A 26,985-nucleotide genomic window follows, 5' to 3' on the forward strand; every position below is an offset into this window, starting at 1 on the left:
ATTTAATTAGTTTAAGAGAAAATAAGGAATGCCAGATGCAGCAAATAACTGGGAATTCAAATAAACTCTTGCAGTTGATTCTAAACGGGTGCCTTTTTGTTTTGGATTGTGCAGTAATTTCTGAAAGCAAGGATGCATTTTTGTAAAGTCCCCAGCAATAGACGGGCGGCACGGTAGCACAGTGATTATCATAGATCATAGAATTTACAGTGCAGAAGGAGGCCATTCGGCCCATCGAGTCTGCACCGGCTCTTGGAAAGAGCATCCTACCCACGGTCAACACCTCCACCCTATCCCCGTGTAAGGATGGGATTTTGTGGGGGGGGGGGGGTTGACACAGTATAATGGGTACTGAATGTATTTCCTCATCAAGATGGCAGTGGGACGGCGACATGTACTCCAGCTTTGCGGCGGTGTGCGGCTCATTTTGCGACAGTGGCGGGGCTGGTTTGCGGCGCTGCGGTCAGGCAGATTGTGCAGAGCGGAGTTGGTCTGTTGAGTGCTTGGTGGAGTCCCCGTTTCGGGCCTCTGTCTGCTGGGACGTCTCCCCACCCAACGCCTGCCGCGGGCCCAGGAGTCGCTCTGTGCCGCGTTCTGGTGCCGGGCAGCCGCTTGCCGCCATGTTGGTCACCGTTTACTGCGTGCGGCGCGACTTGAGCGAGATCACCTTCACCCTGCAGGTGAATGGCGGCATGCAGCTGGAGACTTTCCGGGCTCTGTGTGAAATGGAGAGCAATATCCCCGCGGCAGAGAGCCAGGTGAGAGCAGGAGGGGAGGTGGGGGGGGGCATGTACAGGCTTAAGTATACTGCCACACCCGCGTATATGCCCGCCCCAGACTACACACACCAGCACCCGGCATTATATATAATCAGAACCGCTCTATATGGGGCTTCTAAGTGAAACTGTATATGCAACCACACCCATATATACTGTAATTTGAAACCCTGCATCTGAATCTGTCAATCGGGATATTCCCACTAGGATCAATCCTGTATGCATCTGGTGGCAAGCGTATATAGCAGACCTAGAGCTGTACACTGCAGTATAAACACCGATTTGTGGCAAATAAACCCCAGGGCGCACATATACCTAAGGAAGTCCAAATACAGATCTGCCTCTTATATAACGTTGGGGTATATTCTCTCTTTTCTCCCACTGGATATAACTATACACTAAAACAACCCAGATATTTACAATTGAGTACAAGCTTCGCTTGCACAACTGGGCTGAATTCTCTTCGCAGCCATATTTACATTTCACCATGTATACATCTCCAGACTCTTCCTTTTACCCAAAATGTATTTTATCCATAAGATATCAAAAAAGACTATTTTAAATTGAACATTATGGAAAGTGCAATCATATTCAACTTCTGTCCATAGACAATGTTGTACTCTTGAGGCACCTCAGTACAGTTGCGGTGTGTGTGATATTTGCTATATTCAATGACAAACATACAGTCCCGGAGTCCTACAATGTTACAAGCCCCTCGGTGAAAGGCCTTAGATGGTGGTCTTTCCCCACTACACCTTTGTAGCAACTGCCCCAAGCTTTAGTGTCCCTCAGTGTGTAGTCCTGGACTGGAAAGTTCAAGCTTGCACGCTTGATTGTAGATAACTTGTTGCACTGGAAGACCAACAAGTTTCGGGCAGACCAAAGAGCATCTTTCACCAAGTTGATGATCCTCCAGCAACACACCCATACACATACTCTTGAGTACTAAAACAGGGTGGTGGTGGGATCCTATCACACACCCGGCCCCTGAGTTGCTTGACAACAAGCATTTTACAGCTATGAGTAGTGATGGTAGCGATTCCAATTTTCTTTCCATCACATGGCTAACCATGAGCTTTTCCTGCTCTTCCTGTCTGCTATTGTAAGGATTTGCTGTTTGGCGCATTGTGAATACACCTTCCTTGGTCATCGAGGCCTGAGGTGGGGCTCCAACCCAGAGCTTCTGGCTCAGAGGCAGGGACGCTACCCACTGTCACACAAGACCTCCTCAAATCAGGGTACATTAAGACCTCAGTTAAAACTATACTTGCATTCCTGAAAACGGCAACTTTACATGAATCGACTTTAAGCAAGTAAGATTTGCCCATGAAAACAAATGTAAAAGCTGGAGTTATGTTCTGAAGGACCTGTCATCAGAAAAATAAATTAAAACATTATACCCTGTAGGTTGATATACATTACTGTGCTAAATATGTTAACTTTCTACTTACCACCTTTCCTGGTCACTGCTGATACTGCTTACAAAACCTCCTACTCGCCACACAGCCAACTCCCTGACCCTCCTGGTTGTTGTGGACCCTCCAGTTCACAGCCTCTGCTCCTTCCCCACCCTCCCATTTCGTGGAGGCCCTTCCTCTCATCAAACCAGCCCCTCTCCAGCTCACTGCCTTCCTCTCCTGAACCCTCACTTTGAGAAAGGGCTCTGGAGATCAGAGGCAGGGAGAGCAGTGGGAGGTAAGCTGCAGGCTGGAGAGATGGTGAGAGGGAGCGGCAGCATTGAGAGGAAGCTTCAGAGGCCACAAAACTTGAGGGTCAACAGTGAAAGGGAGGGTTGTGGAGTGACAAATCAGAGGGTTAACAGTGAGAGGAAAGATCAGGGAACAGCAGAGGCTATTCCAAAATGATGGAGTTTGGTCACAGGGCCCTACATCAGACCAGATGCAAAACGACTTTAAAATATGACTTGCAATGCTAAATGAGAATACAGCCCCACAAGCTGACCGAGTTTAAAGTGAAACAGCTTAAAAAGGGCATTAATGGTATATAAAATGCGATATGTAATTATGCCTGCATCTGCTTACATCCATACTCACATATGAAAATATACCCACCAAAGATTATGAGGGGCATGGGTAGAATGGATGGGCAGGTACTCATTCCCAGGGTGGAGCAGTCAGTCACTAGGGGGCATAGGTTTAAGGTTAGTGCGGCAAAGTTTAGAGGAGATCTGCAAGGCAGGTTTTTTTACACGAGGGTGGTGAATTCCTGGAACGCGTTTCCAGGGGAGGTTCTGGAAGTAGATACATTAATGGCGTTCAAAAGGCATCTCGACAAATACATGGATAGGATGGGTATAGAGAGATACGGCACTAGGAAGTTCTCAGGGTTTTGGGCAAGGGTGGAATTATGACTGGTACAGGCTTGTTGGGCTGAATGGCCTCTTCCTGTGCTGTATTCTTTGTTCTTGGTAAACCAGATATACATAGCTGGAACTATACAACCATATCCTGAGCTATGCCTGTAATGGTTACATATATATATATATATTTAGTAATGAGTATATAAACACACACGCATTCGGAAATACCTAGATATATGCAACAGGAATCATACACAGCCTCAGATATAACTGCACCTGTCTGCATATACATCCACAGACAGATCTGCCACATCTTAAAAAGGAAACTGAAAGAAAACCATCTGACTCCTAATTGACCTGAGGATTTGCTGAGTAATCAGCATGTGGTTGATTTCAAGAATGCTTAGCAATTACTTTGTAGCGGTAAAATGATCTACACTTCCACTTTAGCGATAGCATACTCTTTGCATAATCCAGTACACCAAAAAGAACTCAAATATCCTGCAACTTACTGTAAGAACGCAAACATCCTGCAACTTACTGTGTGCTATAGGAAATCCGGTATAATAAAGCAACACACATAGGCGTGACACCTATTTATTGTTGCAAAACCATCATAACAATTGTGCTCATGGAGTTTGAAACTCACCGCATTTCAACTTGTTCTTTCATCCAACAACAATTAAATGCAATGGACATTGGCAACTTCAGGATTAGATTTTATGACTTTAAAGGGACACTTTTGCACCATGTCATCCAAATAATACCATTGTGCAATGCATAGTATAACATTCCTGCCTACATCAAATAATGTATTGTCCAACCCACCATAAGCAATTTAATGAATTGCTGCTAATAATCAAATACATCTTGGGAAACTCCTGTGTTGCTCATTTTGATTTGGAGGATACTTTTTACAATGAACGTGCTACGTCTTTTTAGTGTCACTGATTTTCAGTGACTGAATAAGCCAAATCTTGCTTGTCAAATCACCAAAGTGTGGCAGGGACTGGGTTGATGTGTGATGCTACATGGAAGACCTCAAACATATGAGAGCTGTTTGCAATTTATTGATTGCAATGTCAAATTCTTAGATCAGCAACAAGTAGCAACTGAATGTGTAGTCCCCACACCAATCAGCTAGCAAGGTTAAAAATGATCAATTGTGTATTACACAGATCAACAATGGGCAGCCAGTTCTTTAGAAATTACGACACACACCTTGGTATGCTTTATGTACTGTAATTTAATTCCCATACCGTTTCCTTCTATCTTTTCACATATTTTTCCAATTCATACCCACTTCCCTTGAAATGTAACGACGACAAGGTGAGGTGAAGCAAATCATTTGATGCCCCCTGCTGAAAGTTTACAGTGAAATGTAAGGACTGTAAAATATGTGGCTTTTGGTAAATATTTAATAGATCTGTTTATTTGGACAGTTGTTGGTTTCAAGCTCTTAGTCATCAATACAATTTAAAATACATGAGAAATAAGTATTCCATCTGCTTGTCAAGCCAAACAAAATGTTGGAAGGAACCGTTGACTGCAGTGAAATACATTGGTTCAGTTTCTCCAAGTTAGCGATTTCAGAAAATGTTGAAACCAAAGCAAAATGCTGGAAATTGGAAACTAAAACCAAAATATTCTGTAAATGCGAGGCAGGCGAGGCAGCATCTGTGGAGAGAAACAGTTAACATTTCGGGCCGATGATCTTTCAGTTGTTACTTTCATAAAATGTTGGATGTTTATACTTTACCTTGAGGAAATTAAATGACTGGAATAGTGAATCAATTCACGGTTGCAATGATAAACAAATAAATCTTTGTATATACTATAGTTACTTCATAATTAACCTCAAGGAGAGGCCCAAAATATTCATGTTGTTTTCAGCACTTGTTTAGCACAGGGCTAAATCGCTGGCTTTGCAAGCAGACCAAGGCAGGCCAGCAGCACGGTTCAATTCCCATAACAGCCTCCCCGAACAGGCGCCGGAATGTGGCGACTAGGGGCTTTTCACAGTAACTTCATTGAAGCCTACTTGTGACAATAAGTGATTTTCATTTCAGATCTTTATATAGAAAAGGCAGTCATCTTGTAGGTTCTTTAAGAAGGGACTGGGTCCAAATAGCTAGGGACTGCCAGCTTTGTGAATATTGCTGAGATCATTGCAGTTCTGAGAAGGTTCACTTGACTAATTCCTGGGATGAAGTGGGTTATTTTATTAGGAATGGTTGAGCAGGTTAGATCTATACCCATTGGAATTTAAACGGTTATCTTAATATTTAGAAGAGTAAGAGGTGACTTGATTGAAGATCCTGAGGGGCCTTGACAGGGTGGATGCAGAGAGGATGTTTCCTCTTGTGGGAGAATCTAGAAATAAGGGTCACTGTTTAAAACGGTGATGAGGAGAAATATTTTTTCTGAATTCTTCCTGAAAAGGTGGTGGAACCAGAGTCTTTGGACATTAAAAGACAGATTCTTGGTATGCAAAGGGGTGATCGGTCATCGGGGGTGGGTGGGATGCCGATTTGAGGTTACTATCAGATCCAGCCATGATCTTATTAAATGGTGGAGTAGACTAGAGGGGCTGAATGGCCTACTCCTCCTTGTTCATATGTTTTATGTTAAGTTTTGTAAAAATGCCTAAGATCCTGAGGAGGACTTGACAGGGACGATCCTTGTAGGGGAGTCTAGAACCCATGGTTTAAAAATTAGGGGTCTCCCACTTAAGATGGAGATAAGGAGAAATCTTTTCTCACATTAGTCTGTGGAATTCTCTTTTGCAGAGGAGGCTGGATCATTAAATTTATTCAAGGTTGAGTTAGATAGATTTTTGATCGACAAGGATTATAAAAGGCAGACAGGAAAGTTTAGTTGAGGCCACAATCAGATCATAGAATCCCTACAGTGCAGAAGGAGGACATTTGGCCAAGCAAGTCTCCATCAACCCTCCAAAAGAGCACCTTGCTTAGGCCCACGCCCATGTCAGACCCTGTAACCACATAACACCACATAACCTTTTGAACACTAAGGGACAATGGCTAACCACCTAACTTGCACAACTTTGGACTGTGGGAGGAAACCCACGCAGAAGGGGCGAACTCCACACAAGTAGTTACCCAAGGTCAGAATCATTGTGAGGCAGCAGTGCTAACCACTGTGCCGCCAATTTGAGGTTATTGTCAGATCAGCTATAATCTTGTTGAATGGAGGAGCAAGCTTGAGGAGCTGAATGGTTTACTCATTCTTGTGTTCTTGTTCATAAAGGAAAGATGCCCACATGCATTTTGAAACGAGGTTTGCTGTGTATTGCATGGACAGTAGCTCAGGAAGGATTAAAAGAATTACCAATAAATTGGGAAATCCCAACCCAACAATTGAAGGTCTAACCAAACACCCTTACAAATTGAGCTTCAGGCTCACAACACAGACCAAGAGAACATAAAGCTGTCTTATTCATTGTCCAGCGCTATAAATCTTTGGAGAGCAATGTCTTGGAGAGGTCTACCCCTGTGTTTAACCAAGAACCAATCAAAAAATCTGTTTTCCAGTCTCTTACAGACTTTGTTCTCAGGTTGTTAATGACTCTGACACGGTTGCATTGATTGCCAATCTTTGGTTACCCTGAGAGTGTTATGGTGGACCGGCTTTCTGAACAATTTGTTTGTACAACTGATTTAGCTTTCGTGGTCACCCGACCAGGTATTACAACTCAAGAATGTAGTGTGGAATTAGAGTCACACGCAAAACACATTTGGTAGATGTGGCATGTTCCATTCCCTGAAGGAACACTGAGTTGAGTTTATGCTTCGTATCTTACAACTGACAAATAATTTCCATCATGGTGGCAGTTGAGACTATGGCCAACATGTCTGGGTGAGGTGTCTGCCAATGGCAGAATCACTGTGTGTTAGTTAAATCTGAGTGCTGTTTCTGTGTTAGATAATCTTTGCAGAGAGGCCATTGACAGATGATCGTTCAACACTGGCAGCGTACGGACTGAAAGATGGTGATGTACTGGTATTGCGACAGTTGGATAGACCACAGCAGTCTGGTGTACCACTCCCAGGTGTATCAGGTGAGAGATCCTGTAGGAACAGCTTGTCAATAATTTTGCCAGTAGCTTCCATGATTTAATTATCCACCTTGCCTGCAAATCCTCTTGTAAAAATCCATCTTTGAATCCTTCTCAATGCTGTCATGACAACAAAGGGAATTACATTCTTTTAAAATGGCTGTCGTACAGGAAACTGCAAAGTGTAAGGACATTAGTCATTCCTTTTCTGCAGTCTATCTGAAAGACTGCCGAGTTAGCATTAAAGGCGTTGCTGTTAAATTTAGTAATCTTGGTTAGGGAAGAGGAAATCAGCTCAAATTTCTTGCTCCTGATCGCGATCATGTTGAAAACTATCTGGGCGAGTGTGGATTTTGGATGAGGGCAGGGCTGGGCTTAGATGATAAATTCTATGGTGCAATAGCTTGTGGGCATCACTGTCCGTACTTACCTGGATGGAGTACTACCGGAAGAATGTTCAACACTCATGGAACTGTACTCTGCAGGGAGTCAATGCCTTCAGGAGAGGACGGATTGTTTTCATGAATCTCTTTAAAAAAAGGGCAAAATATAGGTGCATTTTCTTAATTCTTCAAAGGAGACTATGCTCAACACAATATCTGAGCTAGTCTGTTTCTTGACTATTCAAAAGTCGTTAGAGTTCAGATATTGTGCATGATTTGATTGGAAATATTTTTCCATTCTTTTGTACAGGTCAAATGGAGAGTCCAGTGGGCAGAGCCATGCTAATATATTGCCTATATGAAAATATCACCGTTAATAATGGCTTTATTGTCTTCAGATCTTACAGTGCAGAAGGAGGCTATTTGCCCTATCATGCCTGTGTTGGCTCTTTGAGAGTGTTGTCCAATTAGTCCCACTCCCCATAGTGTTTTTCCCCATGGCCCTGCAAACGGTTCCTTTTCAAGTATACATAAAATTCCTTTTTGAAATTATTATTAAATCTCTTTACACCACATCTCCAGTTAGTGCATTTCAGATCACAACATCAAACTGTGTCAAATACATTCTCCCCGTCTCACCTGGCTTTTTTGCCAATTATCTTAAATCCATAAGACCATAAGACATAGGAGCAGAATTAGGCCACTCGGCCCATCGAGTCTGCTCCGCCATTCAATCATGGCTGATATTTTCTCATCCCCATTCTCCTTCCTTCTCCCCATAACCCCTGATCCCCTTATTAATCAAGAACCTAACTATCTCTGCCTTAAAGACACTCAGTGAATTGGCCTCCTCAGCCTTCTGCGGCAAAGAATTCCACAGATTCACCACCCTCTGGCTTAAGAAATTCCTCCTCATTTCTGTTTTAAAGAATCGTCCCTTTAGTCTGAGATTGTGTTCTCTCGTTCTAGTTTTTCCTACAAGTGGAAACATCTCTCCACTTCCACTCTATCCAGGATTCGCAGTATCTTGTAAGTTTCAAAAGATCCCCTCTCATCCTTCAAAACTCCAACGACTACAGACCCAGAGTCCTCAAACTTTCTTCATATGACAAGTTCTTCATTCCAGGGATCATTCTTTTTTTTTGTTGAAATTTTTGATTTAAAACAAATTTGTAACATTTCCAGAGAGGAAACAGGCCCTGTGCAAAGAACCTTAACATAGTGAAAACAAACAGTGGGAAAGAATAAACATGTTAATAAAGCACTTCCCCTGTCAGCTCTGTTTGCCCTGCCCCACGTGTTCAACCAAACTAACGTGGCTCTAACACCCCCCCCCTTCCCTCAGTTGCCGCTGCTGTCGGTTTCCTGCGCTATTCCCTGAGAGTCTGCAAGCGACCTTCTCCCCCGGGGGATCCCTAGACACCCCCTCCCCCCTTGCCCACCTAAGTCTCCTCTGCTCTCCTTCCCGGCTGCCCCCCCCCTCCCCCCCCCCGAGGCCTGACCTGCCAGGCCAGCCATGCGCTTGGCCCTAGCCCGCCCCTCCTCCTACTCTCCCTGGGGCCCCCTGACCTACACTAGCTATGCTAACCCCTGCCCTTGGCGTCTGTCTGTCTCCCACCCGAGTGCTCGAGCCCTCCCCCCACACACCAAGGACCCATTAACCTGATTGTATCTCCCCATGCCCTTTCATGTCCCTTAACCAGCTCCTAGCCCCTTCCCCTCTCCAAGGCCCCAATCTCCTGCCGAGAGGTACCAAGTGCAGGGCCCCTTTGCAGGGCCCCTCTCTCTACCCCCACCCCCTTGATGCTATCCCCCAAAAACACCCTACACAATGCGCCCTCCAGCCCCCACTCTCTGTCCCGGCTGAAAACAATCTTTGATAGAACATTACAGTACAGGATAATTTAACAAACCGCCGCCACACAAAAGCTCTGAGAGCCCAGAGTCCTTTAGTTCAAGTCCAGCTTCTTTTAATAAAAGTCCACACCTAGTCAGAGCAAATTAGGTTAACAGACCGCCGCCACTGTACAGCACTGAGAAAACTAAGTGCCCGTTAGTTCAAGTCCAGCTTATCTTTAATAAAAGTCCACACCTGTTCTGGTGTCTCAAAGTAGTGATGGAGTTCCTCAAACGTAACCCAAAGCTTCGCAGGATACAGCATTCCAAACCTCACCACCTTTTTGTAGGGCGCTGCCTTTACCTTGATGAATCCTGCACGCCTCTTAGCCAGCTCCGTTCCCAAGTCCTGGTAGATGCGCACCTCACAATTCTCCCATCTGCTGCTCCTTTCCACCTTGGCCCATCGCAGCACACGATCCCTGTCAGCAAGCCGGTGAAAGCGGACCACCAAGGCCCTCGGTCGGTCGCCTGTCCTGGGCTTCCTTGCGGGGACTCTATGCGCCCCATCCAACTCCAGGGGTCGGGGGAAGGCCTCCGTCCCCATCAGCGCCTCGAGCATACTTTTCACGTATGCACCCATATCCGACCCCTCGCAGCCCTCGGGGAGGCCAACGATCCTCAAATTCTGCCTCCTGGCTCTGTTCCCCAACTCTTCAAGTTGCTCCTGCATCCTCCTCTGGTGGGCGTTCAGCTCTTCCACCTCGTGCTCCAGCTCCGCCACCATGTCCGCCTGGCTGGAGAGCTTCACCTCGACCTCCCTGAGCGCCTTCTCCTGGACCGCCTGCGCCTCGACCATTCGGTCCATTACCGCCCTCATCGGGTCCAACGTGTCCCTCTTCAATTCGGCGAAGCATTTCTTAAAAAACTCCATCTGTTGCTCCCTTGGCCAGTGAGCCTCCGCTCCCTAGTCCCTGCCGTCCGCCATATTTTGCCGTCTGGCCTGGGGTCCCCGCTGCTCCCGCTTTGAACCCTGTCGCTCCACTCAACCACTTTCGGTCCAGCTGCTCATACCCTGTTGGGGGGGGGGCCTCTTCCCTATCGTCCCCTCAACCTAACCAGGTCGCCAGGTCCCGTAAAAGTCCGTTCAAAAGGTCCGTTTGCCCATCGCAGGCGGGAGCGATCCGACCTCCGACCTGCTTCCTCGAGGGCGCCACCGGAAGTCTCCAGGGATCATTCTTGTGAACCTCCTCTGGACCCTTTCCAATCCTAGCACATCCTTCCTTAGATAGGGGGCCCAAAACTGCTCACAGTACTCCAAATGGGGTCTGACCAGAGCCTTATACAGCCTCAGAAGTATATCCCTGGTCTTGTATTCTAGCCCTCTTGACATGAATGCTAACATTGCATTTGCCTTCTTAACTGCCGACTGAACCTGCACCTCTGGTTTCTGACTCATCTGTCAATGGAAACAGTTTTGCCCTATCTATTAAATCTCCTCTTATGCTTCTCTGCTTCAAGAAGAACAATTCCCAGCTTCTCTAATGTACCCATTTAACTGAAGCTCCTCAATTCCTGGTATAGTACGAGCAACTCCTCTCCAAGACCTTGACACCCTTCTTAAGATATGGATGGTGCCAAGAATTGGACATGTATTCCAGCCAGGGCCTAATCAGTGATTTATAAAATATTTGCATAACTTCCTTATGTTTATACTCTATGCCTCTATTTATAAAGCCAAGGATCTTATGTGGTATAATCACTAAAGGATGATTGAAGATGAAGAATGATGATCCTGCCAAGGAGAATTTAGCTTTCCATCACTGTTCATGCCTGTAGTACAGCCTCTGCTGCACATGTCTTGGCTTAGCTTGCTTACAAACGTGTTTTTAATATTAATACCAGAGGTATGACTAGGTCGTAAGTTTCACACGTTTCTCACACTGTCTCTCAACATTGGTAGTGTGTGGTTTACCCATTGTCATTGTATTTTGATATTTCGGTCTTTTACCCTACTTTAGGACTTCCCAGGATTGATTTCAGTGGTATCTCAGTGCCCGGATCAATGGGCCACAGAATGCATGACTCTGGAGTAGCTAATCAGCAACCACCAAAGCCAACTCCCAGTAGCTCTACTGCTTCTCCTCCCCCTGTTCCAGCTCCACACAGTTTGGAAAATAATCCCACTTTACTGCGGGACATGCTTCTGGCCAACCCTCATGAGCTCTCGCTGCTGAAGGAACGGAATCCTCCATTAGCCGACGCACTTCTAAGCGGAGATCTTGGTAAATATGGAAATTCTGTCTTGTTATTTCTGCTGGTCTCCCTCTGTGTTTGTCCTGCTTTTCACAATTGAATTGACCCTTGAGGTGGTTCAAATACAGCTCACAATTTGTTGTAAGACATCTCTATGGAATTTCCACTCAGCAGGTTGATAAGCGTTACTCATTGTGTAATGATGGGCTTTTTCTTATTAAACCGTATTGATTATTAATTAAAATGTTGGGAAATTGAATTCAATAACTCCGGTAAATATAATGAGCTTACAAATGTGTTGTGTTAGAAAAAAGGTTTTCTGAGCACAGCTTTTGGATTGTAATTAGCGTTTGTTTCAGACAGCTTTTGTGTTACGGTCATGGCTCCTCCGAATTGTAGTCCTGTGGCTGCTAAAGGATGCATTTGGTACAATTTTGCCTTGATACAGGAGGATGTTCAAAAGCTCAGCGGGATGTGTCATGCTGCTTAATGGAAGTGGGAGCAGGGGTGGGTAGAGAATTGTTGAAGATAAGGTGAGGGATGAGTTTGTGATCTTTTATATATTGATGAGTTATATGATGAATTATGATTTTGAGAATGATTCAAAGAGCAGGGCAGTTCTCCCACTGCCCTGGTCACTTTATCTTTGAAGCAACAAAACTAAAACAGATGACCCGGTCATTTATTTCATTGCTGTTTGTAGGACCTTGCAGTGCACTGATTACTTGTTGCCATTTCCCTATATTACAGCAGCATCTCGAATTTTAAAAAACACATAAATAGCTGTCAAGCATCTGAGATGTCTGGAGAATGTGAAAAGCACTATAGAAATTCAGCTTCTTTAATGGTCATGACCAACTCAAAGTTTCATTATAGCTCAAAAACGACCACTTGGATTTAGACATGGAGGCAAAGACATTCGCACAAGAGCCCCAAGAATCTTTTGGGCAAATTCGAACAATACAACCAAAATGAATAATAGTATTAATGGAGCACTCTCCTCACAGCTCATTAAACAGAGGCAGAAAGACTCCTATGTTATTAATTAATGTTGAGCTAAGTGATCGATTATTTGGCTGTGCTCATTACAACTCACCCATGGCTGTTCTCTATTTTGTACTGTCGCAATGGTTAAGCAGTTTTTTCTACTTTGTGCTATATCTCCATAAGATAAGTTTACAAAGGTGCTACGAGAACAGCAGCTCGAACGGGCACGGCGGGAACAGGAGAGGATTCGACTTCTGAATGCTGACCCCTTTGACCTGGAGGCACAGGCCAAAATTGAGGAAGACATCAGGTATAGAGCTGCTTGAACTCTGAACTTTCCGACTTAACATTTGCTGCACCCAAATGTAACTAATTCTGTGGAACACTTTAAAGATATTTTGGTGGTGATAGGAGCTCAGTAATCACAGGGACTTATTTTTCTTTATTCTTCCTATTTTCCTTGTACATCTAAGATTGTCTGTGTTGAGTGGTTTCTGTCTGAACACAAGAACACAAGACAAACACAAGATTTGGCGCCCTACATTAGGCTGGGAAAAATCAAGTATTATTCCTGCTTCCAGGTGCCCCTCTGCTGGAAAGTGTATGACGTTGACTGGGACAAAATTAGGCAAGACTGTGATGCATTCTACAGTTGAATAGCATTTGGACACATTCTTGGTTTACATAAGAACCATTGCAACCTAAACATAGTATCAGGGCATGTTTCGAGCCCATGGAATCATTCGCTGGCAAGAAATCCAGTGCTTTTAAATGAGGGGGAGAAAATTAGAAAGCAAATATTTTGAAGTATACTTGAGCTTGCAGAGTTGGGGTAATGTTTTGCTGGTCCTAGGACACTAATAATTTTTTTTAATTCCTTAGGCCATGAGTACCTTCTGCACGTTTTGCTGCAGTATTGAGAAATGTTGGAGAGTTTTGTCCATGCACTGCTTGATTTTCCCAAACCCCCCCCCCACCACCACCGTCGGTCTTCCACTAGGGAGCACCTGCCCGCCATTCAGATGTCAATTGGGATTCTTGAATGAGTTAACCATTGTTCTCCTATTCACTCCATCTGTTTCACAGTATATGTTCTGGTCTAATTGCGGCTACTCAGTGGTTCTCACCACATCCATCTCTTGATACCAGCCTCCCTGAACAGGTGCTGGAATGTGGCAACTAGGGGCTTTTCACAGTAACTTCACTTGAAGCCTACTTGTGACAATAAGCAATTTTCATAAGGATAACAGTAGACACAAAAAAGGTGTTGAAAAGGGGTGGGTTGACAGTGCTGTGCTAGCTTTAGCCACATACTTCAAGCGACCTCTGCTAGTGAATTTTGATAGCTGATTGTCTGGGTCTAGCCTGTAGTTGTGGTGCTGGCAGCTCTTCTATCTTCTTCTGTTGTCTTGTTAACAGGCAATTTTGTTCTCCAGGCAGCAGAACATTGAGGAGAACATGACAATTGCAATGGAAGAATCGCCGGAGAGCTTTGGTCAGGTGGTAATGCTCTACATCAATTGCAAGGTTAATGGGATGCCAGTTAAAGCATTTGTGGATTCAGGTGAGTACATGTGTTCTCTTATGATTACATTTTATATAGATTCTGAGCTACCTTGAAACAATAGTTATAAAACACTTGGTAGCACTAGAGCAGGCCAGGTTGGGAAATGCAGAGAAAGTATATAGTTGAATAATATCAGATGTACAAGATTCCTGTGTCTGACATAACAGATACATGTGAGCTACAGCTTTGTTACACGTAGCAAAGTTTATTACAGCACCATTATTCCATGTGTAAATGCTGTATTTGGTGTACACATACAATAGCCACTTGAAGCTATCCTCTGGACAGGGCATTAAATACACAATTGCTGCTTTGTCCACCCCTTCTCTACATACACATTAGTACACAATCATTAATGCCTATTACTTTATCTCATAGCTGTTCCTTCCAAGTGTCCTGCAGATAATTTCACCATTAGCACTCGAGGAAAAACCTCCCAAGTGTTGGAATAAATATTTAAATTGGAATGATCAAATTACCTTTGGGCACGTCAGTAAATGGGACTGATACTGTGAGGTAGTGATCTAACAGTGAAATTGTGCATCCAAGTCTGTTAATAAGCTTATACTGTCACTGATACAGGGGCACAGATGACAATCATGAGCCAGGCATGTGCTGAGAGGTGCAACATTATGCGCTTGGTTGATAGGCGGTGGGCGGGAATCGCTAAAGGTGTTGGAACACAAAAAATAATTGGCAGAGTTCACTTGGGTGAGTATTTTGAGATTGTACATATCTGATTTTTTTTTAAAATTGCAACAGGCTTCCACTAATACTGTTTTGGGAAGGAAAGCAGAATATGTGTAATGGTATGAATTGGAAATGGCTGGAGGAGATCACATAAATTTGTCCATACATATAAATTACGATTCCTGCAGAGGTAATAGTGATGGACATGACGTGGTGGCGGGGTTTCACAGAACATGTTTTCCTGCTCCTAGTTCTTATGGTTTTTTTTCCAGTTTTTGTCCCTCATCTGTCCTTGAGATGCTTATTGGAGACGATTTTATTTGGTATCTCACTATTTCTGATCTGCTGTGAGCTGATGTAACATTTGAGTAGTGCAGTGTCCCACTCCCCATTCCTCAAAAAATGGAAGAAAGAATATATTCCAGTTGAAACAATATAGCAAAAAATAACTAAAAAATAATGTAGTGGTCCAAGACAAAAATATTATCAGAATATAAGAAAAAAGAACAGGAATAGGCCATTTGATCTTCTGAGTTTGCTCCGCCATTCAGTACACTATACTGATATCCCGTAATTCCCTTTGTATCCAAACATCTATTGGTCCACATCTTGAAAATGCTGAACAACAGGGCGGCACGGTGGCACAATGGTTAGCACTGCTGTCTACGGCGCTGAGGACCCGAGTTCGAATCCTGGCCCTGGGTCACTGTCCGTATGGAGTTTGCACATTCTCCCTTTGTCTGCGTGGGTTTCACCCCCACAACCCAAAGATGTGCAGGGTAGGTGGATTGGCCATGCTAACTTGCCTCTTAATTGGGGGAAAAAATAATTGGGTGACTTTTTGTTCTGTTTTTAGACTTGGAGTACCCCCCCCATTAGTTTCAGAGCAGTGTTATCAACAGCTTCAGAAAGGAAGTCATTAGTCACATGAAGGGAAACATGGGTGAAATCAAGTACTTGTGCACAGAGACAGGGAAAAGTGTTCCGTATTTATTTGTTTTTGGCATTCAATTCACCTGGCTTTAGTCGATGTTTTATTTTTTGCAGCCCAGGTTCAGATTGAAGGTGACTTCCTTCCCTGCTCTTTCTCTCTCCTGGAAGACCAGCCAATGGATATGTTGCTTGGACTTGACATGCTCAAAAGGCACCAGGTAATAGGCGAGCAACAATCCGAGACAGTGGAGCGAAACTCATTAGGGTGAGGGTAACACAGTCCAAAATCTGGAGCTGATATCCCATGAACTGTCAACATTGATCCAGATAATACTAGGCCATTCATATGAAAGCATTGTTTCTGATCATATTAGGCCAGTCATAGTAAGTCATTGTTTCTAATTATGCTAGGCCATTCGCCCATTCGTGCAACTGCAACTTCTACTTTAATGGCATGAAACACACCGAGGCTCTTTTAGAATTCACCGGCTCCAGCTATAACTGGCAACATCGATTTTCTGTTTTGTGTTTTCCAATGAAAACTGGGCGGATAGTTAAAATTGCCATTGGACTTAATTACCCCAGGCTCCACTCTCCTCCCCCAAGCTCCTATTTTAACCTTCTGTTCTGGGCAGGTAGGAAGAACAAAGCTGGAAACTGGTGGGTACCTTCTTTAAATATGTAGATCGGGCTCCGATAACATCATTGGCGCCTGTTACTTTAACCAGAGTTCTCCACAAGTGAGCTGTTGTGGATCTCTCACTTGGCTAGACCGGCGAGAAGAATAAATCTGGGCCAGTTGATTACTCCTCTGGCTCCCACAAGGAAAGCTAAGACTTTTCCTGCCCCAAACTTTCTTCCAAGCTTCCCACCTCCAATCCTGAGACCCTCTAGAATCCCTTTCCTGTCATTTGGTCCTTGATGGTGGCATGCTGCTTGAAATGGTGCTCTCACCCACTGAATACCTGCCGCTTGCAGCCAGTTTTGGGCAGGAAGTATGCAGATGAGGCTGGGCCCCTCTGCTGAGGTTAAACTGGCTTACTAGCTGCCATGGCATGCCCTTGCATTACTTCCATTAGTTAAAATCAGGGCTTCAGTGTCCTAGTTAATATGAAGATATAGAACCTTGGTGAAGTACTGGAGGTGCCACACAATAGTTAAATTTGTGGCCCAGCAAGAGTCAGTGTCTTTAGGAATGGAGAGAAATTGGATAGAGAACACCCCTCAAACTATTGTCTCAACCAGTGTAGACACGCAGAAGAGATAGCGATCCAGAGTGAACCCTGTTTGATGATGAAAAGCTCTGCCTATTAAGACAACATTTTGTCTCATTTATGAAAATTAAAAACAAATTCTAAAGATTTAGCTGTTTGCTTTTTTTGATTCGCTGATTGTTTTAATTTCCTGTGTTATAAATGCAGTTGCTCTTTACTCCTGTCTGCTTGCAGTGTTCAATTGACCTGAAACGCAACGTGTTAGTTATTGGCACCACAGGAACAGAGACCCGCTTTTTATCTGAAGCAGAGCTGCCAGAGTGTGCCAGGTTGGCATATGGCGTTCCACGAGATGATCTTCAGCCTGAGGAGCTGGCAGATGCAGAGCTGGCCGAGGCACTACACAGATCGGCAGAGGAATCTGGTAAATTTGCAACAAGTTGTTTCCTATTACCAGAATTGTAGATTTAGTTATGAAATGTAGTAATTTAGAATTTGGTGCCCCAGTGGGCTGCAGGCAGAATGTCCCATAACCCAGCCACCCAAATTAGTCTTTAGTAAAGGTTTTACTTGGTAGATCCTGGGTGACGTCCTAGTCCCATGATTGTTCATGGGAGGGTAAGTAGAAACCTTTTCTATCTTTTGCACAGCTTACTTAAATTTTTTGTGCCATTGTTATTCCTTTGGCTTTATGAAAGTGGCTGGCTTTTGCTTGGGTGTAATCCCATGGGCACTGGCAACCTCCACTATCTCTCAAAGGGCAAACTTTAGCCTGAGATCCGACAGTAAACATTCACAGGCCTTTGACCATAAAGTGGATCAGAGCTGAGTCCAATCCTACTCCCATCCAAAGACTACATGCATGACAAGGTTGGAGCTACTGCATAGTAATCAAGAGCAGGAATCTTGGCTGATTTCCTCTCGGGGGCCAATTTAAGTAACCCCTGCTGGAGCCACAGACAAAATTGACTTACTCAGCATTTACTGGAGATTGGACTCAGCACTGAGCTACACAGAACAGAAGGTGATACGTCAGACAGAGCCTTTAGCCATTCACAGTCAAAACCACATCGATTTACACTATCACCTGGGAGATGTGTCGGCCTGTTATCTTCCCTACTCCATTTTGTTATGTTTCAGTGTGTCTGTAACATGCGTGTATTTGTAATTAACAAAACATTGATATCTCCACCCCGGTGCTTTTTTTTCTGGTCAGTCCAGCCTCCCTCGTCAGCTGCAGAAGCTAGGGGTGTTAATGGAATGAATACTGTCTAATAATATCGCTCATAGCTGCGCTGTTTGTGTGGAATGTTGATTTGTTTGATATCCATAGTGATTTGTAATAGTATATGCATGCTGCATGTGTACGTTCGCTAATCAAGTTTGCTGTATGGTTTGTTTTGGGTTTTTTTTTTATCCTAACAGGACGCCAGCATCACTGATGCATGTTGCACTTTTGCTGCCCCTGAAGATGATCATAGCCCAGGTATTTAATGCTCTTTTACTTATAACTAACTTATTGCGGCACAACAGCCAAACATGTACACAAGAGATACTTTGTCGAGTTACATGGCTCGTTTCACAACGTAGCTTCTTATTTTTCTGTTTATGTACTGCAAGTGAACAATGCCTTTTGTGCTGGATAGTAGAAAAGTCACTTTCAGAATTGCACTTCACATTGCTTTTTTTTTAATAAATATTTTTATTCTCCTTTTTCACATTTTCTCCCAAATTTACACCCACCAACAAAAGACAACAATCAGTAACGAATGTAATGTCAATCCCCATATCAATAATAACAATCTCATCCTCCCACCAAACCCCCAAACAGCAGCCTGCATGTTAACACAAAAAAACAAAAAGGAATCAGGAATCACCCATAGTCACCATTAACACATACAGTCCCCCTCCCAACCCCCCTCCGAATGCTCGATGTAATCCAGTTCTCGAAAGTGCATAATGAATAACGCCCATGAATTGTAGAACCCCTCCATCCTTCCCCTCAGTTCAAATTTGACCTCCTCGAGTCAAGAATTCCAGCAGGTCCCCCTGCCATGCCAGGGCACAGGATGGAGAGGCTGATCTCCATCCCAACAGGATTCGCCTTTGGACAATCAACGCGGCGAAGGCTACAACATCTGCCTCCACACCCGTTTCCAACCCCGGCTGGTTTGACACCCCGAATATGGCCTCCCGAGGGCCCGGGTCCAGTTTCACGTGCACTTCTTTAGAAATTACCCTAAACACCTCCTTCCAGTAATCCTCCAGCTTCGGACAGGACCAAAACATATGAATGTGGTTTGCGGGACCCTCCCCGCAACATTCACACACATCTTCTACCCCCTCAAAGAGCAGGCTGATCCTCGCCCTTGTGAGGTACGCTCCACATACCACGTTCAGCTGTATCAGCCTCAACCTCGTGCACGAGGTGGAGGCGATCACCCTCCAGAGCAACTAACACCAGAACCCCGCCTCCATACCCTCTCCCAGCACTTCACATTGCTTTTGATGGGAAAAACAAAATGTTGAGGTGGACTGTTCCTGTGTGTAAATCACCCAATAAAGTAAAGAGTTCCCAGCCATCTTCGCAACGCAGTGGGGTTATGTAACCCTGAGTAGAAGTGGGACAGCCATACCTGGAAAACTCAACCATTTGCATCCTCCAATTCCCATATCAAATCAGGAATAACGATATAACATCTAGATACTCCTTCAGTTCTTGTTACTATGCCATGTTTCACTATAAAGTACATGTATCAGTAACAGAGCTCTAAAGTTCAAGTCATTCTTAGGGAATTAACAACACACAGTGATAGGGACTCAATACTGTAGCCCACTTCTTGGACCTGGGCTCACCACTTGTCATTCAGTGATGGACTGTCAGAGCAAATCTATTCTTGTAAGTAAGCCCAATCTTTGCTGGTAAAATAATGACAAGTTCTTGGTGCATACTGTTATCTGCTTTAAAAATCCAACAACATGTGGCAGCAATTGTAATTTTGGAAACATGTCAATCACCTTTGTATAAAATCTCATCCCAACAGTGGACCATACTTTGTCCGTCACAACAGTGACCTTGTCCCTTTATTTGCTACTCTCCTGGTTTCATAGAATCCCTACAGAACAGAAGGAGGCCATTTGGCCAATCTAGTCTGCTCCAACCCTCTGAAAGAGCACCCTACCTAGGGTCAGGCTCCCACCCTATCCCTGTAACCTAGCAACCCCACCCAACCTTTTGGGCACTAAGGGGCAATTTAGCATGGCCAATCCACCTAACCTGCACATCTTTGGACTGTGGGAGGAAACCGAGCAGCTAGAGGAAACCCACGCAGACACGGGAGAACGTGCAAACTCCACACAGTCACTTGAGTCCGGAATTGAACCCACGTCCCTGGTGCTGTGAGGCAGCAATGCTGACTACTGTGTTCGCTGCCCTAAGTTTACATTTGCCTCCATTATGTATCTTGCATGTTAACGTAAGATTCTCTCTGAGTTGTCATTTTTTGAGGTCGAAAATGTATAGCTAGTCAGGTTTTATGTTGCTCTTCCCTGTGATCCTGGGATTTCGCTTTGTTCTTCACTGCACTATCCTGAGGACCTGGATGGCCCTCACGACCAGCAGTAGATTAAGGGAACCACACTGCTAAGTCAATATCTGCACAATTGTTGGCTTCCTGTCTGTTCACTTGTATAATGTTTCTGATTGAACAGTTGGATCCCAGTGGATGTTTCAGTTTTTTTAGCCTTTCCAACTCAATTGAGGAATTCCCTATTCACAAGCAAACTAGGTATTCCATAAGGCTACCCACATTTTGCAGTCTTCATAGATTAAATTAATGCACAAGGAGGTCATTTATCCCATTGTGCATAATTCCTTCTCTTTGAAAGAGCAATCCAATTAATCCCACTCCCCTGCACTTTGCCCATTGTCCTGCACTTTTTCCTTTTCAAATATATATCCAGTTCCTTTTTTGGAAATGCACGCTTGATGGTACGATAAATTCCCCTCATCTCCCTTCTGATCCTTTTTTAAAAAAATTTTAAAATAAATTTAGAGTACCCAATTCATTTTTTCCCAATTAAGGGGCAATTTAGTGTGGCCAATTCACCTACCCTGCACATCTTTGGGTTGTGGGGGCGAACACGCTAACACTGGGAGAATGTTCAAACTCCAGACAGACAGTGACCCAGAGCTGGGATCGAATCTGGGATCTCGGCGCCGTGAAGCAGCTGTGCTAACCACTGCACCACCGTGCTACCCCCTTCAGATTCTTTTGCCAGTTATATTAAATCTTTGTCCTCTGGCCGCCGAGCCTTTTGCTTGTATAAGCGATTTCTTCTTATTTATTTTTTATTCTTTCATGGGATGTGGGTGTCATTGGCAAGGCCAGCATTTGTTTTCTTAATACATTTAGAATGCCCAATTCATTTTATTAAATTTTTTCCAATTTAGCGTGGCCAATCCACCTAGCCTGCACATCTTTGGGTTGTGGGGGCGAAACCCACGCAAACATGGGGAGAATGTGCAAACTCCACACATACAGTGACCCAGGGCCGGGATCGAACCTGGGACCTCGGCATTGTGAGACAGCAGTGCTAACCACTGTGCTGCCCTGTTGCCTATCCTAATCGTCCTTAACCTCAGTGGCTTGGCACATCATTTCAGAGGGCAGTGAAGAGTCACTGTGGACCTGGAGTCACATGTAGGGCAGACCAGGTACGGATGGCACATTTCCTTAACCAGAGGACATAAATGAACCAGATGGATTTTTATGACAACTCTTAATTCCAGCTTTATTAATTGAATTTAAATTCCACCAGCTGCCGTGTTCCCTGCCGTGAACCCTTGTCCTCAGAACATTAGCCTGGGCATCTGGATTATCAGTCGAGTGATGTTACAACCATGCCACCGTCTCCCCCTATTTACTCCATCAAGGCCCTTCATAATTTTGAAAACCTCTATTAAATCTCCCCATTACTTTCTCTGCTCTAAGGAGAGCAACCCTGCTCCTATATAAAGTTAGCACAGGTACGTTAGGTTAACACACTGAAAACCTCTGAATTAATACTTGGCTTGTGGTTCTGTTGCTCATCAAGAAATTTGAAAAATCGCCTGTCACATGTTAGGATACTTACATTGTTTGCAGTATTACAAAGGCGTGATTTCTGTGTGACACTTTACTAACAAATTGTTTACATCCTACAATAATGTGCATCCTATAATAGGTATTCCACAATTTAATGATACATAATCTCACTTTTTAAGATCTAATGCCGCTTGCACTCACCACCTAACAGTCAGCCTTCAGGTAATTATGGCCTAGACTAGGTTGGAGCAAGGTTGATCACTAACTACAAACATCTATGATTCAATTAAGCACCAATCATTTGAACTTTCCTATTACAATGAGCAGGAATTTTCCTGTGGATTTCTGAACCCTGCTGTCAGGCTCAAATGTGGATCAGAAGCCCGCGCTCTGGGGAAACAGAGACTTATTGTGATTTTCCCTGGAGTAGCCAATTATTGGCCAGAGGGTGAGCTTATCCAATTAAGGGTAATGAGCAGGCTCCAGAAGCTGGAGGGCCAATAAGGGATCTTCCAGATTGGAAACAGCAGCAGGTTGCAATGATCGGCAAGTGAGGGAGAGGGCACATCAAAAATGGAAGATCCTCTCTCCAAAATATAAAAATTTAAACTAAAAAATGGCTCTTGCAGCCAAGTCACCACTGCAGAGGGGCAGCCCTGGGGGCTGATGCACCCATACAGGCAACAAGTGCATCTCAGCCCGCCTGGAGCACTGACCCTCCAGTCTGCTGCCGAGAGGCCATCTCCAGGTGGCTAAACTGGCCTCTGCAGCCTTTGGGAACCTGGAGGCTTCCTGGAAAACTGCAACTGACTTCCTGTAAGTGGCCATTAAGCAGCTTAATCAGCTACCCACGTTTTTAAAACTGTACATGTGGTGCTGGTTTGGTAATGAATGGAAACGATGAAACAACGATATTGGAACTGCTGGGTCATTTTGGTATAAGATACTTTGGAATAAGATGTATGCATAGCTGTAATCTAGTACTCAATTTTATTTTTTTTATTTTAGGGAAAGAAAATGGCAAAACTACCTCATTGGAAAGCCCTTCATTACCAGCACCTCATCATCTTCATCTCCCACTTCCCATTACAAGAAGTGACCAATCTCAAGCCCCCCAAAGTCAGTTGGACCGTTCACTTTCCGTCCCTGCTGGCCTTCCTTCACAAAGCCAGAACAAGTTTGAACTTACAGGTGTGAAAAGCCTTCAGATCACTCCGGAGTGCATGGAAACACAGGCAGAAAAACAGGCATTGTCAGGATCGTTGGACAGTTTATTGACTCCTCTGTCTCCTGCTAATCTGTCTGCTCCTTCTCAGGCATCATTAAGGAAAAAGCACATATCGCAGTGTGAAAGCATTAATTGTAGCTCACAGAGCCTCTTGAAACATTCAACTTCCAATACTGATGACGAGTCGCTGCCAAAACGTGTCTTGCCAGACCTGAGTCCACACGAGGTTGGCATGGAAATGGGTGACGCTGCACAGGAAGACCACTCTCGTCCAAATTTTAGAACCAAAACTCGGCAGGATAGCAGAAACAAAGAAGGTTTGGAGGAATCACCCCTAAGAGTTGGAGAGATTTCTTCAGCTGTACAACCAGTTTGTGATCCAGTGCCTGAACAGGGTGTAGCTGGCAGGTTAATCCAGCCACCCTCATCTGAACTGATCCTTTCTGATCCTTCTTCGAACACCGATGAAGTACAGCAGCCCATTGAAACTGGAAAGCAGACTAATGAGCCAGGCAGCCAAGTGCAGCAAGTCACTGAGCCATCAGACATGAGTCTTGAAATAGCTGAAGAAGATCTATGCAGCTGTCAAAGGAAAATTGAGACTGGTGAAAGACCATCATTGGATTCTTTAACTGGCAACATTGAATCCTGTGGCGATGAAATTACAAACTCTACTGAACAGCAGATTGAGGAAATTAGACATTCAGCATCAAAAAAACCAGAAAGCAATTCTCAAAAGGAGAAAGTCCATGTTTCAGATCAGGAATTTGAAGATGGACGTGGAAGTTCAATCACCTCTATTGCTCAGATGGATGTACCTATTGAGTTTACGAGTGGCTGCGCAAGAGAAAAGTCTGAAGTTGCCCTCAATGCTGATAAAAAGCATGAAGAGGTACATTTGTTTACTGAGATTAAACAGTCTTCCTATCAGCAGGATCAGGAATCAGATTCTGATTCACACTTCTCCCCTGTAGCTACTTTATTTGAACTGCATCGCGAGTTAGTCACCTCATGTCAGAAAGCTTCCTGGAAGACACCAGCTGGTTCAGCGGACAACAATCAGGCAGACACAACAAATCAGGAGGAATGTGTTCAACTAATGGAAGTGTCTGAAGAATGTTCAGATAATGATGCTTTGAGCAGCATGTGTGTTAGCACAGAGCTGGAAACTGTTGCTGTGGAAATGGAAAGAGAACCTTTATTCACAGCTAATTCTGAAATTTCTCCTAAAAGTGACAACAGTGTGGAATGCTCTAATGTATTTCCAGCAAACCTTAGTTCGGATGTGACACGAGTTGAATCTGAGGAGATGTGTATACAAGAAGCAAAGGATACGGCTGCAGCTTTTATTATTGTGTCCGAGGATCTAACAAAGGAAATGGAAGTTTCCCCCCCTGAGGAATCATTGCAGACCCAGGAATTATCGGTAAAGAGCATGGTACATACACATGACACTGCAGCGGCTACAAACAGCCAGATGTCACAAAGTAGTGGGGCACATTCACAAGTGATGACAGATAATGTACCATGCCCTTCAGAGGTCACAGAGGTTTCACCTGCTCCGATAACATGGGAAGGGACCATGGAAGCAAACGTGAATCCGCCTGATAGACATTTTTGGGATAGTCCTCTGGAACTGCGATCCCCGGCTTTATCAAACCGGACTTTCCCAGCTGCGAATGTTGAACGAATAAGAAGATCAGGATTTACTCAGCAAGAAGCAGTCGAGGCCCTTGAACGTTTTCATGGCAATACAGACCTGGCTCTTCTAGTTCTCCTTGCAAGAAAAATAGCAGTTCCTATCTGATGCTGCCCAATAAGAGCCGTGTCAGACAGTAATCAGCTGGCACTGTTTTGACATTTGGGCTGGCAAATGGGTATCTGTTGGTTGAAAGGAAGCCAATTTTGGTCAGAATCATTACTTTGGGATATTATTGGGGAAAACCTGTTTCAACTGCAGGTATCATCTATCACTAGCAAACTGGTTATTATGGTCAAGTTTCAGCAATATTTGTATTTGATTTCAGTGCCATTCTGGAGTTACTGCTTCACTCCGCAATATTCACTGGTAGCCCATAAGCCAGCCAATCCCAGGTCTATTTAAATATCGGCCCTAATGCTGTTTAAGCTGCCTATGATTTTTAACTGAATATTCTCAAAGCTGGTTTGGCGCAGCAAGGAGAAGGTAGGACAAAAGTAGCAGGTTTGAATCCTTGGAAGATGATCTATATGTGCGTGCAGTATTAATGGTGGAATCATGTTTCATAGAATTTACAGTGCAGAACGAGGCCATTCAGCCCAGTGAGTCTGCACCAGCTCTTGGAAAGAGCACCCCACCCAAGCCCACACTTCCACCCTATCCCCATAACCCAGTAACCCCACCCAACACTAAGGGCAATTTTGGACACTAAGGGCAATTTAGCATGGCCAATCCACCTAACCTGCACATCTTTGGACTGTGGGAGGAAACCGCAGCACTCGGAGGAAACCCACGCACACACAGGGAGGATGTGCAGACTCCGCACAGACAGTGACCCAAGCCGGGAATCGAACCTAGAACCCTGGAGCTGTGAAGCAATTGTGCTAACCACTATGCTACAGTAGATTTAAAATTGGAGGAAGGTCAGTAGTTGTCTACATTGGATGAATTTTGGAGGTTGCTTAATGTTTGGCTTAGCCATAGGGAGAAGTGGAAAGTCTCTATCATGTTTCCTCCATAAAGTTCGTGTATCTCACCTTCTGGGTATACAAATGTTTAGAATCCTTTTACTCTTTTATAGCCTTTGTCAAACCTGACACAGCAGCACCACCTCAGCTGGGCATTTGTCACATTTGAGGCACATTCAGTATTCACAGTTGGTAAAAATTGTTTTATGAAGGTGTTTGTGCTATTTTTTTCCTTAATTGACAGTAGTAATGTTGTTGTAATCTTCAATGGCTGCTTAGTGCAACCTCTGGTCTTTGTTTTTTTTCTCTTTTTTTAAAAACCAAATAATAAAAAAAGTTATTGCCAAATTATATATTGGTATTGTGTCACCTGATCCTAGCGCTTAAAAAGCTGTCTGTATGAAGAAGGCTAGAAATTTGAACTGTTTCAATTTCTTGCCTGTGAAAGCTAATTTCAACCGAAGATACAATGGTGAATTAGGAAGTTAAGGGTGTGGAGGATGGCAGATGGGAACAACGCAAGGAGAAAACTTTGATTCAATGTTGATATAGAAACCTCTGAAGCTATTAAGGCTGTGAGCTGGACTCTCAGGGCGCAATCTTAATTAAGACGGGTGGGTTGAGCTCATGTCGGAAATTAAAATGTACAAAATCTGTAACAGGAACTGAAACAGCCCACTTCCAGTTTTACATAGAAAATAAGAGCAGGAGGAGGCCATTTCGTCCTTCGAGCCTGCTCCACCATTCATTATGATCTTGGCTGATCATTCAACTCAGTAGCCTAATCCCGCCTTCCCCCCCCCCCCCCAATATCCTTTGATCTCCTTCGCCCCAAGTGCTATATCTAACTACTTCTTGGAAACATACAATGTTTTAGCCTCAACTACTTTCGGTGGTAATAAATTCCACAGGCTCACCACTCTCTGGGTGAAGAAATTACTTCTCATCTCTGTCCTAAATGGT

The 26,985-nt window shown here is 44.1% G+C and overlaps 1 protein-coding gene across 2 annotated transcripts; it reads left to right on the forward strand.

Moving 5' to 3' along the window:
* The first annotated feature begins 464 nt into the window (after positions 1 to 464).
* On the forward strand, positions 465 to 26,373 carry ddi2 (DNA-damage inducible protein 2). 2 transcript variants are annotated; one of them, XM_072478278.1, is made up of 10 exons: positions 465 to 758; positions 7,042 to 7,177; positions 11,415 to 11,678; positions 12,820 to 12,946; positions 14,073 to 14,200; positions 14,786 to 14,914; positions 15,941 to 16,044; positions 17,275 to 17,464; positions 18,466 to 18,526; positions 23,136 to 23,294. In XM_072478278.1, the coding sequence occupies exons 1-9, from the start codon at positions 621 to 623 to the stop codon at positions 18,480 to 18,482; spliced, it is 1,233 nt and encodes a 410-aa protein (XP_072334379.1). In that variant the 5' UTR covers positions 465 to 620; the 3' UTR covers positions 18,483 to 18,526; positions 23,136 to 23,294. The 2 variants fall into 2 exon arrangements, with proteins under 2 accessions (XP_072334379.1, XP_072334378.1); XM_072478277.1 differs by lacking the exon at positions 18,466 to 18,526 and having other exon boundaries at positions 466 to 758; positions 23,136 to 26,373.
* Positions 26,374 to 26,985: the final 612 nt, after the last annotated feature.

The sequence above is a fragment of the Scyliorhinus torazame genome, chromosome 16 (genome assembly GCF_047496885.1).
Source record: "Scyliorhinus torazame isolate Kashiwa2021f chromosome 16, sScyTor2.1, whole genome shotgun sequence".
NCBI classification, from domain to species: domain Eukaryota; kingdom Metazoa; phylum Chordata; class Chondrichthyes; order Carcharhiniformes; family Scyliorhinidae; genus Scyliorhinus; species Scyliorhinus torazame.

Excerpts from the sequence above, each read along its gene's own strand:
- ddi2 (XM_072478277.1), top strand. The coding sequence starts at position 621 with ATGTTGGTCACCGTTTACTGCGTGCGGCGCGACTTGAGCGAGATCACC. Across the intron at positions 11,679-12,819 it reads ACTTCTAAGCGGAGATCTTG|ATAAGTTTACAAAGGTGCTA; the intron begins GTAAATATGGAA and ends TATCTCCATAAG. Across the intron at positions 17,465-23,135 it reads CAGATCGGCAGAGGAATCTG|GGAAAGAAAATGGCAAAACT; the intron begins GTAAATTTGCAA and ends TTTTTATTTTAG.